The following is a 16,642-nucleotide window of genomic DNA, read 5'->3' on the forward strand; positions in this document are numbered from 1 at the left end:
GTACAAAAAATAAGATGCCTAAAAATGCCGAGCCTGTCTGGGAGCCTTCCTCCCTTCGCTATCTGCCTGAAGCTGCTGCAAGATTTGGGTTTTACACCTCAGCCTAGCTAAGCTAGACTCCAGACCTGCCCCTGCAGGTGGGCACAGCCTTGGAATGGATGGTTTAAAAAAGAAAAATGTTAAAAAATTCAATTAATTTGCTTATTTCTGCTTTCAGCAAGGGAAAAGGCAGTTTCGCCCATCTAGAGCAGACAAGAAAGGGAAGAAGAGGAGGAAAAATCATCTTTTGCCAGAGCCCGGCTGGGTGTGTCTCCTCGCCCCCCCCCCCGCAGTGGGTCTGTGTTTCTGGCAGGCAGTCTTGCCTGGGAGGGATCTGCCGTCAAAGCCACCCAGGAAAGGAGGCCTGATACGCTAATTAATATTCTGAACTAGTGACCCTTCTTTTTCTTTCCACCCCTTCCCTTTCTCTGGGCTCTCCAGCCTCTCCCTGCCGCGGATGGCTGCAGCCCCCTCCAGCTGAGTCAGTCCTCCCTCCCCGCAGCATTGCAGCACCTCCGCAGCTCCCTGCGCTCCTGCTCCTGCAGCACCCGCTCCGCTCCCACCGCAGCAGCATGGCCAGCACCGTCTCAGGTAGGACACCGTCTCTTTTGGGGGGGCTTGTCATCAACCCGCTTATAGAACCATCAGGTTTTAATTTTTTTAATCGTTATTCTGAGGGTTTGGGGGTTTTCTTTTTTTCTGTGCGTTTCGGGGGAGTTTTCTGATGAGGAGGCAGCTGGTATGGCAGCATTGTTCCCCTTCCTCCCCCATACACACACCCCTCTGATGCAAGATAGCAGGTGGGCTTTTTATTTTAATATGAATACACATGCGATAAACTTGCCAATTTAAAATACTGCTGCCGTTACATTGTGCCATAAGAAGATGCTGCTGCATGCCAATTAATTATTATTTTTGTAATGTGATACAGCTTTTTTTTTCCTAAAAAAAATGTACGTGCGGTGTAGCTGGATGCAGAGAAATCAGAAATTACCTTTTGTTTTGTGAAGATCGTGTATTACCTAAACGGTAATGGAAAGAAAGACATGGAAAAGAGACTGACAGTAATGCCCTAGAAAATCCCCCCAAACCCAACCAGAGTAACCTGGATGTGTTTCTGTGTATTCTCAGGGCTTTCCATCCCTAGATTTCTTCCACAGCTCACATTTCTTCGTTAGAAGATGCTACAGGGGAGCGGTCCTCTGATGGCGTTGGGTGAAATCAAATGCTGCAAGGGAAGCCCTTCCTCCCTCCTGCAGCAATAACAGGACTCACAGCGCGGCTGCCCACGAGCCTGGCGCCGGGGTCAGGTTTGGCTGCAGGATGGCAGTCTGCCCCTGAGGATGCTGTCCTGCTTCGGTCCAGCCATTTCCTAAAGATGTGTCTTGCCCCTTTTAACTGGGGAGGAGGGATTCAAACGGCTGAAACTGGGAACGTAGGTGAAGGAGAAGAAAAACCTGAAATGGTACAATGAACGGTGGGTTTAGAGGGTCTTTTTCTTTAAAAAAACCCCAAGTTCTCTCTTGAAATGGTTCTGAATTCTGCAGTCTGTAAAGAGGGGCTTGGGCGGGGGAAGCTAAATCCTGGAGGGCTGAGGTGTAGGGCTGAACAGGAACAGCAGACAAAAAGGAAAAACGGGCAGTGCTTTGTGCCCCCCCCAGCCAGGGAACCAGCCAGAAGGAGACTAGGCAACACTTCTTGCTTCTTTCACTGGCCTTTTCCCATGTCTCCTGCTGTGCATTTTCTATTCCTTTCTCCTTTTAAAAGACCAGTAGATGCAGGGGAGAGAAGGACAGAGAGATGGGGGGGCGGGGTATAAGAGTGCAGCTGATCCTGTTTGGGCTTTGCATGCAATTAAAGATGGTAAAGCAGCATTGTAAAAATGTGTTTCTATGATAGAAAATCTCCAGTTATTGTATATATTTCTGCGAGTATCCCTGTCTCAAAGAACGTGTGCGGCAGTGCACGCTCGGGAGTCCCACCCATCTCCCTGCCGTCCCTACGGAACAGGATTGGACCCTGTTTGCAGAGTGGGGGTGGGAGGGACGGCTCAGGCTTACCAGCCATCTAAACCAAGGTTGCATCGAACTTGAGATGGACGAGGTGGCGGATGAAACATGCGTAGGCATAACATGCATTTTCCAGTTGGTGCATTCTCACCCTCCCAACCCACCACATGCCTAATGGCATATTTCATCTTCCCAAAGACGCAGTTTTACTGTCTGAGGATCATGAGACTTAGGATCATGAAGAAGCGCGTGCGTCAGGGAAACCGTGCTTCCTTGTGGCTCAGATCAAGTAGAGAAACAATTTCAAGGAGTAGAAAGTCATGAGAAACCAGTGCTGTGGCAGGAGGAAAGAGAATAGGGCAGCATTTGCCAAGGGAGGGAGTGGGGCTGAGCCTCGCCCAGCTGCCTTTGCAGGGAGCAGCTCTCCATCGCCTATAGCACTTATAGCAGGAATGGAGAGTAGCCTGGTATGGCAGGAGAAAAAGGCAAGCAAATCCTTAAATTAAGGAAAGAGTCTTGTTTGCTTTCTTCTTTATCTGCAGCAAAAGCAAATCCGTGCTGAAGGGAGAGCAGCTGCAGTTGTCTGCAGCTGATGCTCGGGGGCTTATCCCCCTTGGGAAGATTTTCTTGGGTTTGTTTAAACAAACAAACAAATCCCTGGGATGAAAAGAATTGGGGCTTGCTTCCCTCAGCCCAGCAGTCCTCTCTCTTTTCTTCCTGCAACCTCAGGCGTTTTCTCCTGGCCGAGGTGGTTGTTTTTGGTGCTAAAGCAGCGGAATCGGTGGCACATGCTCAGTGCAGGCTCAGCTGCGGTGCTGGTCCTGCTACCGGGCAGACCTTGCAGGGGCAGAGCCCTCGCACCTCCTCCCCACAGCATCTGCACAAGGCTTTGTGCTTTTATACATCATGGAAGGGGAGCCTGGCTGGACTCTGCAGGACTATATGACTTTCCCCACAATTTGTAGGCATCAGGGTTGAATAAAGAGACATGAGATTATGAAATGATGCAGTAAGGTGACAGCCTCATGGGCTTTTCTCCGACGTTAGCGTGTCTGAGAAGGTGGAGCCAAGAGGAAACACTGGTTTGTCATTCCTGGTCTCACGACTGGGCATGGTAAACGTGCCTTGACAGATCCCAAGGTTTTCCCCTCCTACACTGAAATGTGAGAGTTGTGTGACTTTTGTAGGTCTGGGTTATCCCCTTAATCCCTTTTCTGGATGGTATTGGTGGACACCATATGGTATTGCCCTGTCCTGACACTTCTACTGCCCATGCTGGAGAGTCAGAGTCCATTCTATCAAGCCTTCCATCTCTCCGTGTTCTTAAGAAATCACTGTTTTCTTTTTCTTCAGGTGTTGATGGAGTCTATATGGCCTTAGAAATGTATGGTACTTTTATTGGGACTTCAGTTTTACAAACCAAAAGAATCTATTGTAGGCATTTTTTGTGGTTTTTTTTTACCACTGTATCCAAATGATGGATCTAAATCCTTGGAAAATACCTGTTCTTTCTAAAATATAAATCATGTCTTCTTTGATGGCACCATGTAGACTCTGTGAGGATCCCTTAGATATCTCAAAAGAGCCCTTTCTTGGAGCCTATTGATGTTGTTTCAGATCTGGTGAATGCATTGTTTTATCAGATGAACACATTCTCCTTCTGCAAAGGAAAAGCTGAGATTTTGTGGTCTGATGTGGCAACTGGAAGGCTGCAGATAAGACCTTTGTGACAGCAGTGTGGACAGCAGGATGGATTGCAACTTCAAGCTTTCTTAGGGTGAACGGGGCTGATGATTCTTGATTACAGTACTTGAAGGAGCCTGAAGCTCACTAAAACTTCTACACCCCTAAATTAACTGGAAACAACATGCCTGGCTAATCCCTCCCAGTTGCCCTACTGACATGGGCTTCAGTCTTCCAGGTGTAAGATTACATTTTTTAAAAAAAGTCTTTTATCCAGAGGGGAGTTAAACCGATGGCCAAATCTTTGTCTGTGATTTAGAAATGCATAAGAGCTAGAGAGCAACCAAAGACCATGTGCATATGCTGTAGCACTTTGGCACATCCCAACTGATGAAGAGGTGCTGAGCATATTTCCAAACAATCCTTTTACTCTTTGAAGGTACCTCTACATGTTTAGTGCCGTACTAGAGAATCTTATATTCTCTGAATGTGTTTACGCAAATAATACCCCTGTGTAATGGGCAAGTACAATAATCCTCAGTTAGTGCAAAGGAACCCAAGATCCAAAGAGACCAAATGACTGTCTGTGGTCACACAGCATGTCTGTACCTGACATGCTGTGTGACCATGACACATCATGGCATTGGACTCCTGTCTTTGACTGGCGCCTTATCCGGTCCCTAGCCCCTTTGTAGCGTTTTGTGTCATCCAAACCTGACCGTCTGAACCTATGTTTGCCCCAAATCCACAAACACTCTGGGACAGCTGCCTCCATTTGGCTCCTTCCTTTGCTTTATCAAACAACCCAACCCATGATTCTCTCATTCCTGACAATCAGTCACACACCCAGCCCAGGCTGCCGGCTCTCTGCTGCACAGCTTGGGCCCTTCTCTCTTGCTGAGCCCATAGAAGAGAAGATTTCTCTGGTTATTTTGCTGAGGGCAGCCCACATGTTCCAGTGCTACAGCTTGAGTGATTTGCAAAAAATCCATTGGCTGTGCATAACATGGGTTGATGTGCCATTCATGAGCTGCAAATGAAACCTAGGGGGGAAGGAGCAGGGCGATTGGAAATCGTTCCTGGGTGATAGTTTAGCAGATGTCTGACAGAAGGCAGAGTAACCCTCGCATCTGCCTGTTCTCATGGATGATTCCACATGAGCCCATGGTAACTTCTGGGCCTCAAATCTCATGGTGAGCAGCTGAGATGGTGTTTGGCATCAGTGTGGGGTACAACTGCTGATCAAAAAAAAAACCACCCACTAGTGTTTTCTGGTTGTGTGACCTGTTTTTGGAAGTTGGGGAGCAAGAAGGTGGAAGTGAGTTAGACTGAAGTGTAGGTCTGGCCATTATTTTTATGAAAGGATTCATAGCAGGTGAGAATATCTAGAGTCTGTTGTACTCCTAAGGCTTATTGAGGACTATGGTTGCTTTTGTTGTGTATGTGGCATTGCAGTCTTTGTGCTCAAGGACTCGATTCCCTGTGTCTCTAGCTTCTCTACCTTCTGTTTGTCCTTCAGCTACATCTGTAATTGGAATCTTCTCATTTTTTCCTGATATAATAGCCTTTATAGAAGCAATTTTTACTTCTCCAAAGTTATCTTTGCAAACCAAATTATTTTCTTATAATAACCTTCCTTTGACCTTGCTATCAGGCATAGAACATCCAGTCTCATCCATTTAAATTGCCTGAATTCACATAAATTAGGCACATAAATGTGCCTCTGGTTCATTATGAATGACTCTGTATCGGTGTTGTGCCTAAATGGCCTCAAACTGTTTTGCTGGACATCATTAAACACCAAACAAGAAGACTGCTCAAACAGTCTACAGTTTAACTTTATCTGGTTAGGAAGCAGAGAACAAAACTTTTCAGTGAATAATAAGTGGTGAACCCCACTGGCCAGGCACATCGCAAGCGAGAAGATGGTTCCTGTCGCTTGCGCACCGCGCCCGTCCCCAGCCATTCCTCTATCTCCTGCACCGCAGCCGCTCGGGGAGCAGCTGGATAGTGTCTCCGGGGGTTAACTTGGACATAAACACTTTACACGGTTAAATGCGATGTATAGTGCTCATGCGGAGCAGCGGGGTTATGAAAATGCAGTATGTACTGTACAGCACTAGAGGGAGCACAGGAAATGAGTCGCTAGAGAGAAAGCAAGCTGAGAGCACCCTGACTCTCTTGGAGGCTTGGTGAAGGCCCAGGTAATCTCTCTTCTTGCAACAGGGACAATGTAATTGTGCCCATGCAATATATACAGTGCAGAGAAAAGTTAGATGAAAAATTTTAATAAAGTTTAATTGTTGCATGGGGTGTGCAATGGAATATAAACAGAGCAGGATCAGACTGTGCTGATTACAGGGCGTGAAATTTCAGAAATGTTGAGGAACTGACTGCACCTTTTTAGATAGGATTGTAGCTTAATCACTAGCCAGGGTCCTATGAAGCCAACAAATTGTCCCACTTCACAGGATGGGACTTGGATACATTTTCTATAACTTCTACAGTTTATTCACTTCTTAATTTACACAGCTCAGTTATTTGCAGTGTTTCACCCCAATTCTAATATGAAAGCAGTGGAGTGTTATGACTTGGTGATGAAGACCATGCCAGAGTGAATGAACTTGCTACTGATCTTTCTATTGCAGTATTTGCCTAAAAAGAAACGTAAAGTATCAGTAATTCACACCTGAGTGAGCAGCCTCTTTTAATCCTCTACCCATCACCAAGACAAAGCTCTTGTTGCACCTCTGAGACCAAAGTGATGCTTTGGTATAAAGTCCCTTAGGAACTGAGTCAGATAGGCTTACTGATTTATACACATAAATAATATTTGCTCAGTGTAAGCTGAATTTATTTTTACTAACTTAGCAGAAGTAAAAAATGCAAATAGATGCTTAAATAAAAAGTTCAGCATTTCCTGTCTAACTGTTCTTAAAATATGTACATTTGTGCACTGGAAGACATACAGTCTTTCCTGGAAGAGACTTGTTGGCCATGTCATATTCTAGCCAGCCTTGGTTCAAGGATATTTTCCACTGGCATAAATAATGTCCTCAAAATCTTATCTCTATTGGCAAATGTGTGTGCAGATATTTCTGAAGTAAATTGTAGTGCTGAGGTTTGCCGTGCTGATCTTTTAGCCCTGAGAGTTTTAAGCATGCCCTTTCTGATGCAGCTGTGATTGAGACATCGTCTTGCTTGAGGAAATCTTGGGTTTGATCTTCATTGACACAGTCTCCTAAATAGCAACCCAGAGGTTATGTTTCTTACTTTCTTTTACTGAATCAGAGGAGCTGCCTCTCCTCATAAGATGCCTTTTCTTATTTTAGCCTATTAACAGTGTTTTGGACACACTTACCCCCTATTGTTTGTCACTGAATGTGTCAGATCAAAAGCGCATGAGGACAAGAGCATCACTGTGAGTGCTCGTGTCCCACGGGTGTAACCACTGGCTCCAGAGCAGAGGTGTGGGAGTTTCAGCAGTCCATTTCTTTCTCGGGGAGTAGATCAGGAGTGATTTCTTCAGGGGTCGGTCCTTCCCCCTCTTCCTGCCGAAGCCCCCCGGCCTCAGTGCTCCTGCCTGGGGGGCTCCCCGGCGGTGGTGCTGAACGGACAGCTCCCGGGGCGGCGGGGGGCGGTGGTGCTGAACGGACAGCTCCCGGGCCGGGGTCCCCGGTACCGGGCCGGGGCGGGGGGGACGACTCGGTCCGCTGCTGCCGCTCCCGCTGCTTTCCCCGTCCCACCCCCGCCGCCCTGGAGCGGCTGGTCGGCACTCTTCGGGATCTTCCCCCCACCGATCTCCAGGGCCGCGGGAGCTCCCAGCCCCGCTCCCCCGACCCGTGTGCCGCCGGCCTGCCGCTAATTGCATCTGATGGCTGGCGCCGGGGTGCAGCTGCAGGCTCCGGCGTCGGGAGGAGGACGCACAGCACTTCCACAGCTCATTAAAGCGCTGCCGCAGCTCAGTGAAGCGGTGTCCTTTTGTCCTCTCGCTCCTTTTCATTTTAATTGACGGAGAGGGACGGTCAGTTTGCTCTACAGAAGGGAAAGCGGGACGGGGAAGATCCCGATGGAGTGGAGGCAGCTGCGAAATCACTACAGCAGACCTCCTGAAAGGCAGGGACTGCAGCATACGCTCATCTACACAGAGGACCGTGAAACCAGTACTGGGCAGACCTGCTGAAGTTCAAGCAATGAAATACAAAGCACTGTGCTCTGGAACAAGTGCTAGGAGACAATTAAGCGAGTGGATCAGGGGTGTGGCACATCTGCTTAATGTCTTGGTTTCACCCAGGACCAGACATAATGGTGGAGCAACGACCTCGGTGCACAGTTTGTTTGTATTTAATGACAATGTCTCTCATTTAGCCCAGGGGACCCTCCTCAGGGCTCTTGGCAGCACATTATGAGATACATTAGCTTACTGCTGCATGCCACGACTTCTAGCACCATACAGCACTCTCAGAGGCTTTCCAAAGACTTTTTTCATTAAGAACAAAATCAAAAATGTCCTGCTCTGTGGCTGGCACTGCTGAGGTAAACTGTTCCTCTTTGGTTTCCATTTAACAGCAGGACTGGGCAGGGTATTAAAATCAGAATGGAATGTGTTCAATAAAGATCTGAGCTTCAAGGACTGTTGATTAGCAAAAGGCAGGTGTTAATTAGGACGAAGTTCTGCACCAAGGAGGAAAAATAAGTGCAAGTATGAAGTAGGTGTATGACACCACTGTTTTCCCACCTGAGTAGCTGTGGGAAGGCAGAGGAGAAGATCTGAAAGGTGTTCCTGAGGGCATATGGTACACAGGATGATGTTTTTTTAAAAAAATTGTTCTTCCTCTAATGCCTTTTCATATGACAAAGTTTGGGGGATTTCCCTTTCCTGGCCCAGTGGAGGGTCTTGCCCTCAAGGTGGCATTGGCAGCCAGGTTGCAGATTCACCTCTGGCTGGAGGTCAAATCAGGAGTTCAGTGAGGAAAGGACGAACCAAGGCCAGAAGCACAAGGACATGTGGGAAATCTAGAGGCAGAACCAAGGCTGGACACCAGAATGCCTGTGCCCTGTAGTGGAGGCAGAAGGAAGAATGGCACGAGGAGGCTCAGGGCAGGTTTGGCAGGACATGCAGCCATGAAGACTCTATCCCCACATGCCTGGGTGTCCTCTGAGCAGCCAGTCCAGGGCAGAGCCTCACAGCATCCATGAAACAGCAGCACCCACTGGTGAGCCATCAGCTGCTGACCTGCGACATAGCAGTGATGCTGTAAGGGTTACACTGCTAAAGAACTTGACAGCCTGACAGAGCACCTCTCTGTTTTCAAGTTCTTTTTCTGAGGTTCTTTGTTAGGTGTGTGCTAACAGTTCACTGCCTTAAATGTGCTAAACTCCAAAAATAGAGGTGAAGATTGCCCTAGAAACAGACCCACTGCGAGCTGTGGGTGCTGCTGCCATTAGGGCAGCACCTTGTGTCCTTGTGTTCACGGAGGATGCTGTGGTGTGTCCTCCAGTCACAGGAATGTTGAGCAAACTGCAGGGCTCGCAGCAGCAGAGCTCGAAGGGATTATGTATTTCCCTGTCCTTTGCAGGGGATGGCATTTACTGTGATTGCAGACCAGTATCAACCTCTGCCTGCGTGGGCCAAGGTGGTGACAGAATCCACTTACATTCTCCCTTATCTCCTTCTGCAGGGAAGGAGGTACCTCGGGAAGTTGGGTTACAGCACTTCCCCCCATTAGCAGCACCCCTGAACCATTTCTTCACTCAAATGCCCATTTGCTCTCCACATAGCTGACTGCTTCTTGCCTCTTCACTCTGATGTCAGAAATGCTGAATTGTGAAATATTCCTAAGTTGTCAGGGGTTGAGCAATGTTTCCAGGTGTTGGTGGGTGTCATTTTACCTCTGAGTGTGGAAGTGGAATGGGGAAAGGGTCTGGGCAGCTGTCCCGATGTGGTTAACTACACAGGCTGCAGCATTTCAGCTCCTTTGGAGGGAAAATCCTCCACAGAAACTTATAGCTCTAGATGTGGTAAATTCCTACTGTGTGTCTTCCCATTACATTTGCCACACTGGCAGCTAATTTAGTCCGCTCTAGAACAGATGCTTCTTGGGGACCTTTTGGCAAGCTATGGCAGCCTGGAAAAGACTCCATAGAGTTTGGTAGATGCATATGGGTTTCCTTGTGTCTATTTGCTTCATTTCTCCATGAAAAAGAGCTGCCATTACCATTAGACTCTCTTCTCATTGCTATTTCTTATTTTTCAGCCTACAAGGAGAAAATGAAGGAGCTGTCTCTGCTCTCCCTCATCTGTTCCTGTTTCCACACCCAGCCCCATCCTAATACCATCTACCAGTATGGAGGTACGTAACCTGCTCCCACAGGAGCTACAACATCATTTGCATTATGCTTCTGCAGGCAACATGGGAGCTCGTCAGCGTGCTGGGCTGTCCCATGCCGGAGCAGCAATCCATGTCTCAGCCTGGGGTCTTTCTGTTTAGCCTCCTTTCACAGTTTATTTTATTAACATAACCCACATTTTCCAGAAAAGAAACTGCTTGCAGAAGCTGTCTGCTTTGTACTAGGGTGACATACATGATGGTAACAGCAATATGGCCTTTCTGTAATTATGCCTGAATTTAAATTAATTGCATTGACTTGGATGAAGCTGATCACTAATTGGGAAATTTTGGAGCTAGAACAAAATCACCCGGGTCGGGACATGGGAAATTCCGATGTGAAGAGCTTGGTGCCCTCAGGTGAACGCTCTCCTCCTGAGTGTCACAGGTCCACAGAGCCTCTGTTTTTTTTTTTTTTTCCTCCCCAAAGATATGGAGGTGAAGCAGCTGGATAAGAGGGCATCAGGCCAGAGCTTTGAAGTGATACTGAAGTCCCCTTCAGACTTATCACCTGAGAGCCCAATCCTTTCCTCCCCCCCCAAGAAGAAGGACCTGTCCCTGGAGGAGCTGCAGAGGAGGCTGGAGGCTGCAGAAGAGAGGAGGAAGGTAACGAGATGTCCTGCAGAAGCAGTGACTTTTCTGTGATGGGTACTAATTGCGCCAAACCCTAAAACTGGCTTAGCAGGAGCAATCTAAAATGGCTGGGAAGAGCGTTCTTACACTTATTGTTATATTCCACTGTAAATTGTCAGGTGAGACATGGGAGTCATGGAGTGAGGTTCTGCAGCCTGGTTTAGGCAGGGAATTGGACTCAGTGATCATCATCGTCCTCCTGTTCTTAAAACCACACCGTATGGGGTCCTCTCGGTCCTCTGTGTGTGACCTGGCTGTGGGGGCAGTTCTCACCAGCTAATGCTGCAGGAGATGTAGCAGTTGGTCACACATCAGACTTAAACTCCAAACCTAAACACAGCCTTGTGTTTCTAACAGCTGGCTGTGCCACATTTTATTTTAAGTGCGGTATAAAATGTCTTCTGGTGAAAAGTATTGAAAAGGAGAAAACCAGCAGATTAAAATGAAGTACAAATGTTACAAATGTTGGTGGGTAAGAGGAGAACCAGCTGAAATAATTCAAAGAATGAGGTGACACTCAGAGAGGGGCCTCTGCGCCCACACACATCACCTCGGGTTTGCTGAGCTGGTGGGCTCAGCATTGCATCGCCTGCCCACCCAGAGCCCCAGTCCCCGCAGACATTGCCCCATAGCAGGAAAAAAGGTGTCAAAGCGCCTTCCAAGCTAAGAGCACTATGGGATAGAGGGGGGTGGCAGAGGGGTTTTGAGCAGAGGAGATGGTCAGAAAGCCTCTCTGGGGAGTTGAAGGCCAGCAGAGCCTCTTCGGTTGCCTTACACCTTTCCCGACACCTTGCCTCGGCAGACCCAGGAGGCACAGGTGCTGAAGCAGCTGGCGGAGAAGCGGGAACACGAGCGGGAGGTGCTGCACAAGGCGCTGGAGGAGAACAACAACTTCAGCCGCTTGGCCGAGGAGAAGCTCAACTACAAGATGGAGCTGAGCAGGGAGATCCGCGAAGCACATCTCGCCGCCTTGAGGGAGCGGCTCCGCGAGAAGGCAAGTGCGGTGCCCTGAGAGAGGGCTGGGTGCTGGTGCCCACGGCGGGGTTTGGGGTCTGGTCCCTGTGGGGTCATCCCAGTGCGATGGGCAAAGGGGAGCGGGTGCTTCATTGCTGGTGGAAAGCGGGCTGTGGAGCAGCTCCACTCTGGAGCAGCACGAGGAGGAGGGGGGATGTGTCCTTCAAGGTCAGTACAGAAAATACCATCTGGCTGATCTTGCAAAGTGCAAGCTCAAAGGCACAGGGTCAGGCCCACCCCACATCCAGGGGCTGTGTGGCCGAAGGGCTTTGCAGAGAGCAGCCACAAACGCGTCCGCTGTAGGTTTGCATCACCTCCAGGCTCTCGCAGATGAGATGCTTCACTCCTTGCAGGTGTAACCCACCATCCTCGGGTTGCGTTGGATGGGAAACTGTTCTCTGTTTTTTGTCTGGTGCAAATCCTGTGTGCAGGAGAGGAGGAAAATAGAGATTGCAAGAGCAGAAAGTGTTAGCCTGGTGTCATCTCTCCCATCTTTGCAGGAACTGCACGCAGCTGAAGTTCGCAGGAACAAGGAACAGCGGGAGGAGATCTCTGGATAAAGGGCTTTTCTACACATCTAGCACCTGATTCCTGTTAACAAACCAACCAATCGACCAACCAACACATTTTATTTTGTTTGTCTAGATGCAACATTCGGTTCTCCATCCCCCCCTCCCCTGGTGTTTGTCCCCCAGCTACACGCTTCTCTATCTCTGCATCCTTAATCGTCAGTACTTGTGGGGATTCACAGATCATAGGGACCTCTAAGCAGAATAGCAACTAGTTCACATGAAATAGAGAATCAATCGATCAATCAGTCAATCAAACAGCTTCTTTGGAGGGTTTTGTCCTTTTTTAAAAAAAACCATTTCTTAAACTGATGTAAAAAAACCTAAGATATTAATAAATTCAACCAGCAGTGTCACGGAGGTACGGATTTCTTATCCGGGGCTTTTACTCCTCTTGGTGTTTGCTCTGAGCCAAATATCAGTTTCAGAATAATGGGAAGTAAGTGATCATTTCTGTGTGTGAAATGGAATAGGGAACAGCCCCACGTTTGCCAGTGGTAGGAGAGAGGAACGAGAGAGGGATGGATGGCTCAGGAGACGTGGCGTGCAGACCCCCCCCATCTCTTGGCTGCATCTGGAGCCAGCCCAGGCAGGCAGTGACCCAAAGTCCTCATCTTTGGATGATTCTTTGATAGCCCATGTGCAAGTAGGTGAGGGTCTGCACCCAGAGCTCGGTGCCGGGTGCCACATCACGGAAGGTCCCCGTCATGGCAGGCACCGCCTGATGCTTTGGTTGAGCCACGGGCTGAAGGAGCCCGTAGACTGAGCCGCCCTCTCCTCAGCAGACCGGGGACTGAGAGTCTTGGCTGAGAAGCCCGGGAGAACCGCAGACAGCAATTGCATCCCTGGCTCCATGAGAGCCCTTGGAGAGAGTGCTCGGTCTGCGGGCTCTCCGGTGCTCTCACATGAGATTTCACTCCAGTAAGAAAGCAAATCCAATAGAGACGGTGCATGGTTGTGAAATAGCCTTTTAGGGAACAGAATAATCATCCTTCCCTCTTTCCAAAGATGGATGTGACTCTTCAGTGCCATTACAGGGCAGACACCGAGACCAGAGATCGCCAGGTGAGCCCCGGAGCCCTGGCTCATAGGCAGCACCCTGGGAGGCAGGGCACGCCGGCTGCCCGCCTGCTACCTCCAGACCTGCGGCTTTGGATGAGATGGAGCCGAGAGGGGAGCAATTCTGCAGGAAGGGTGAAAAGATGTCCCCATGCTCATTCCTTGTCTATCTTTAGCTTTTCAAGGCCTATTTTTGAGAAAAAATTGTTTCTTGATGGAGGTAGGAGTGAGCAGAAAACATGCAAGCGTGGCAGTAATGTCTGATCCAAATAGGTGACGGTCAAAGCCCATGGACTTCCTCATCTTTGAGTGTTGCGGCTTATGGAGGTAGCCGAGGTCCAGGCAGTCACCACGCACTGCGAAGGGCTGCCATCCTCCCGCTGAGATCCACAGACCTGCTCACCTTGCCCCAGCTCTGCTTCTGCTGTGAAAAATTAAATGGAAAAGGTGCTTCTGAAGAGCAGGGAACGGCCACCTTCTGGCAAGCGGGGCCTCGTAGGATGCGGTGCTGGGGACTCAGCCCTGCAGGAGCACGGTCCTACAGCAAGGTTTGGCAGAGGAGACGGTGGAAGCTGCTTTCGTTTGAAGCAGAAGGTAACAAGAACTCCCCTCTGTCGAGTGCTTAGAGATTACTGGGCTGTTATTTTTTTTAACAGACCAGTGCAGTGTTTTGGGGACGTGGCGCAAGGTGCCTGGGTGGTATTTGCACCAGGGCACCGCTTCCCTCCTCCTCGCGATGGCCCCTCCATCCTGGCTGCCCTCTCAGACCCCAGAATAAACCAAAGGGGCATCCAAGGCACCAAAATCTTTAATTATTAGTAATTGGTATCCTCTGCACACTGTGCCTCCAAAGAGCCATTCTGTGGGTGGGAGGAGGGACTCCCGCGGTGGGCTTTGCAGGATCCTTGGGGAATAATTGAAGTGCAGGAGGGATGCAGATGTGGGCACGGGCAGCCCGGTAGCGGGGCACGGGCACAGCCCAGCCCGGGGACCGTGATCTGCACAGCCATGGCAGGCAGCAATGGGGAGCTAGAGCAGATGAGGGGTCTGCATGGGGAATAATGATCCCCTTGCCTCTCCTCCCCGCTGAAAAAGAAAACATCGCTGAGTCTTGCCAGAAGCTGAAGTTTTCTGTCTACCCTGTGCTTTAATTAGGTAAGGAATTGATTACGGCCTGTGGTGAGCATCAGGCAGTCGCAGAAACCCCATGGAAAGCCAAAAAGCAGCAGCTGCTGGAGATCATGTTCCGGGGCTCTTTGCTAATCTCCCCAGAAATCCCAGCTGGATTCGGGAGGGATCCCTCGATGGCCACGGTTTGATGTTAGGGGACTCTGCTCCTAAAAGGAAGGGCTACCTTACTCCCAAACCCCTCCGCCTGGGCCGGGGGGAGGACAGGACTGTTAGAAAGCCCCAGCGCTGTCAGTGACAAAAAAAAATAAGATTTAGGGCAAAGAGAGAAAAGGAAAGGAAACTGAGGGTTGAATTTCTTAACAGTAGCTAATGATCAGTTTATAGTAGCAGCTGTCTTAGATAAGCATCTGTGTAGAGCGCGACATCACCGCCAGCATCACCTCATTCATATAGTGACAAGAAATTTTAAAAAGTTTAAAAAAAAATTTAAAAGTAATTTAAGTGAAATGTTTGTGTGTAAGAAATGGTTGAAACTGTCAAATGTCTGTGTCCCGCGTTGGTGGGATCTGAGAAGGTATCTGCGAGATATTAACCCTGTCCTACTCTCTGTGGTGCTGAGTGTTTGCTTGGTGTGTAATTCTGACCTGGAGCTTGTTGTAAATACTGTTTTTAGTACTATGATTATTATGATTATTATGATTATTATTATCAGAAATGTTGTACTCATGAGCAGGAGTTTAAAATAAGGGAGACGACCGTTTTCCCGCTCTCCTGGGGGCTCAGAAGGAGTCGGAGGCTGGGCTGGGTGAAGGCAGGGTGCTAGTGGGGTGGGATGCCAGACCAGAGAGCAGCTGGAAAATCACCGGAGTCGGGAGCTGAAGGCAGCTGAGTCCTGCAGGCAGGGCGGTGAGAGCGGGGACAGGCTGCTCCTCGTGCTGGGAGGAGAAGGAAAGGCTGAGAGGTGGAACAGAGGTGATGCTTCAATTCTAGTACATATAATTTAATGTTAACCCAAACCTCCTCGTGTGAGAGGGTCCAGGCTGTTCCCTGCAGCCCCGGGGGAAGCCGGAGGAGCCGTGAGGTTTGGCGTGTGCTGAAGGAGGAGCGGTCGGTGGCAGGTTGTGCTGGGTAGAGATGTCCTCCCCGAACAGCTACCAAGTCTCTGGACTCGGTCCCTGCCTGGATCTTCCATCTCGGTCCTTCGTGCTGCCCCGTGCCCACTCTCCTCCCCTTCCCTGGAGGCCAGCCTGGATCTCAGGTGGGAACTTATTCTTGCAATAGCTTTGCCTGGCAAAAAAATCCCATGGGAAACGCACAGGAGAGTGGCCCAGCACACGGTGCTCATGCAGGTGTGAGCACTGGGAAACTCATTTTTCTCACCTCCCTCGGGTCGGTGCCGTGAGGGACAGTGGATGTGGCTGGAAAATGTATTACTGCAGGGTAAGCTCCTGCGTCAGAGGAGCAAGGATGTGCAGGGAGAGTTTTGCATTGGTGACGTCAGGTAACTGCTGCCGAGACGCGTTATGCCAAGGAAACAGCCTCATCCGTGGGGCCAGATGCTTTAGGCGTAGCAGAGCAATGTTTGCCCAGTGCAGATGAATGTAGTGGGGATGTTAGGGAGCTTGACGTTTGTCCAGTGCCGCTGGACGCTATCAGGGAAACGTGTGATTGCTTTGGCTGCGTGCACCAACTCCCGCGGTTTTGGCTGGACGAAGGGTGTCCACCCACCCACCGCGCCGCTCCAAACCCCCGGGGACAGTGCTGCCGGCGCCAGCAGCTCACGCGGTGCCGTGCCCAGCCGGCAGCACGCGGCACAGTCTGGAATCACGGTTATTTCATGCCTCTCCATCTCCCAGGGTTGCCAATGGTTGTGTGCAGCAGCATACTTCATGCCTCAATTGAGACTAATTAAGTATCCTCATTAACATCCTTACCGTCCCAGCCTCCCTCATTCCCGGACCGTTCCCACGTACCGTGGTCGCGGACATGGCATGCAACCCCCCCAATTCCCAGAGCCACCTTCCTTATGGTAGGGCTTCAGGTTCTTCACCGATTCCCGTAGATGTTTATGAATCAAGCTTTGTAACGACAGTTAGCAGCCCCATTTTTGCAGCAG

General features: G+C 49.6%; 1 protein-coding gene across 2 annotated transcripts; it reads left to right on the plus strand.

Annotated features, from left to right (window-relative positions):
- The first annotated feature begins 447 nt into the window (after window positions 1-447).
- Window positions 448-12,573, plus strand: STMN3 (stathmin 3). Of its 2 annotated transcripts, none has more exons than XM_075022609.1 (5): window positions 448-630; window positions 9,989-10,084; window positions 10,551-10,726; window positions 11,556-11,747; window positions 12,268-12,573. In XM_075022609.1, exons 1-5 carry the CDS (start codon window positions 612-614, stop codon window positions 12,325-12,327), a joined length of 543 nt encoding a protein of 180 aa, XP_074878710.1. In that variant the 5' UTR covers window positions 448-611; the 3' UTR covers window positions 12,328-12,573. The 2 variants fall into 2 exon arrangements, with proteins under 2 accessions (XP_074878710.1, XP_074878711.1); XM_075022610.1 differs by lacking the exon at window positions 448-630 and adding an exon at window positions 1,306-1,516.
- The last annotated feature ends 4,069 nt before the right edge of the window (window positions 12,574-16,642 follow it).

The sequence above is a fragment of the Buteo buteo genome, chromosome 2, assembly GCF_964188355.1.
Source record: "Buteo buteo chromosome 2, bButBut1.hap1.1, whole genome shotgun sequence".
NCBI classification, from domain to species: Eukaryota; Metazoa; Chordata; class Aves; order Accipitriformes; family Accipitridae; genus Buteo; species Buteo buteo.

Excerpts from the sequence above, each read along its gene's own strand:
- STMN3 (XM_075022609.1), top strand. Across the intron at positions 10,085-10,550 it reads TACCATCTACCAGTATGGAG|ATATGGAGGTGAAGCAGCTG; the intron begins GTACGTAACCTG and ends TCCTCCCCAAAG. Across the intron at positions 10,727-11,555 it reads CTGCAGAAGAGAGGAGGAAG|ACCCAGGAGGCACAGGTGCT; the intron begins GTAACGAGATGT and ends TTGCCTCGGCAG.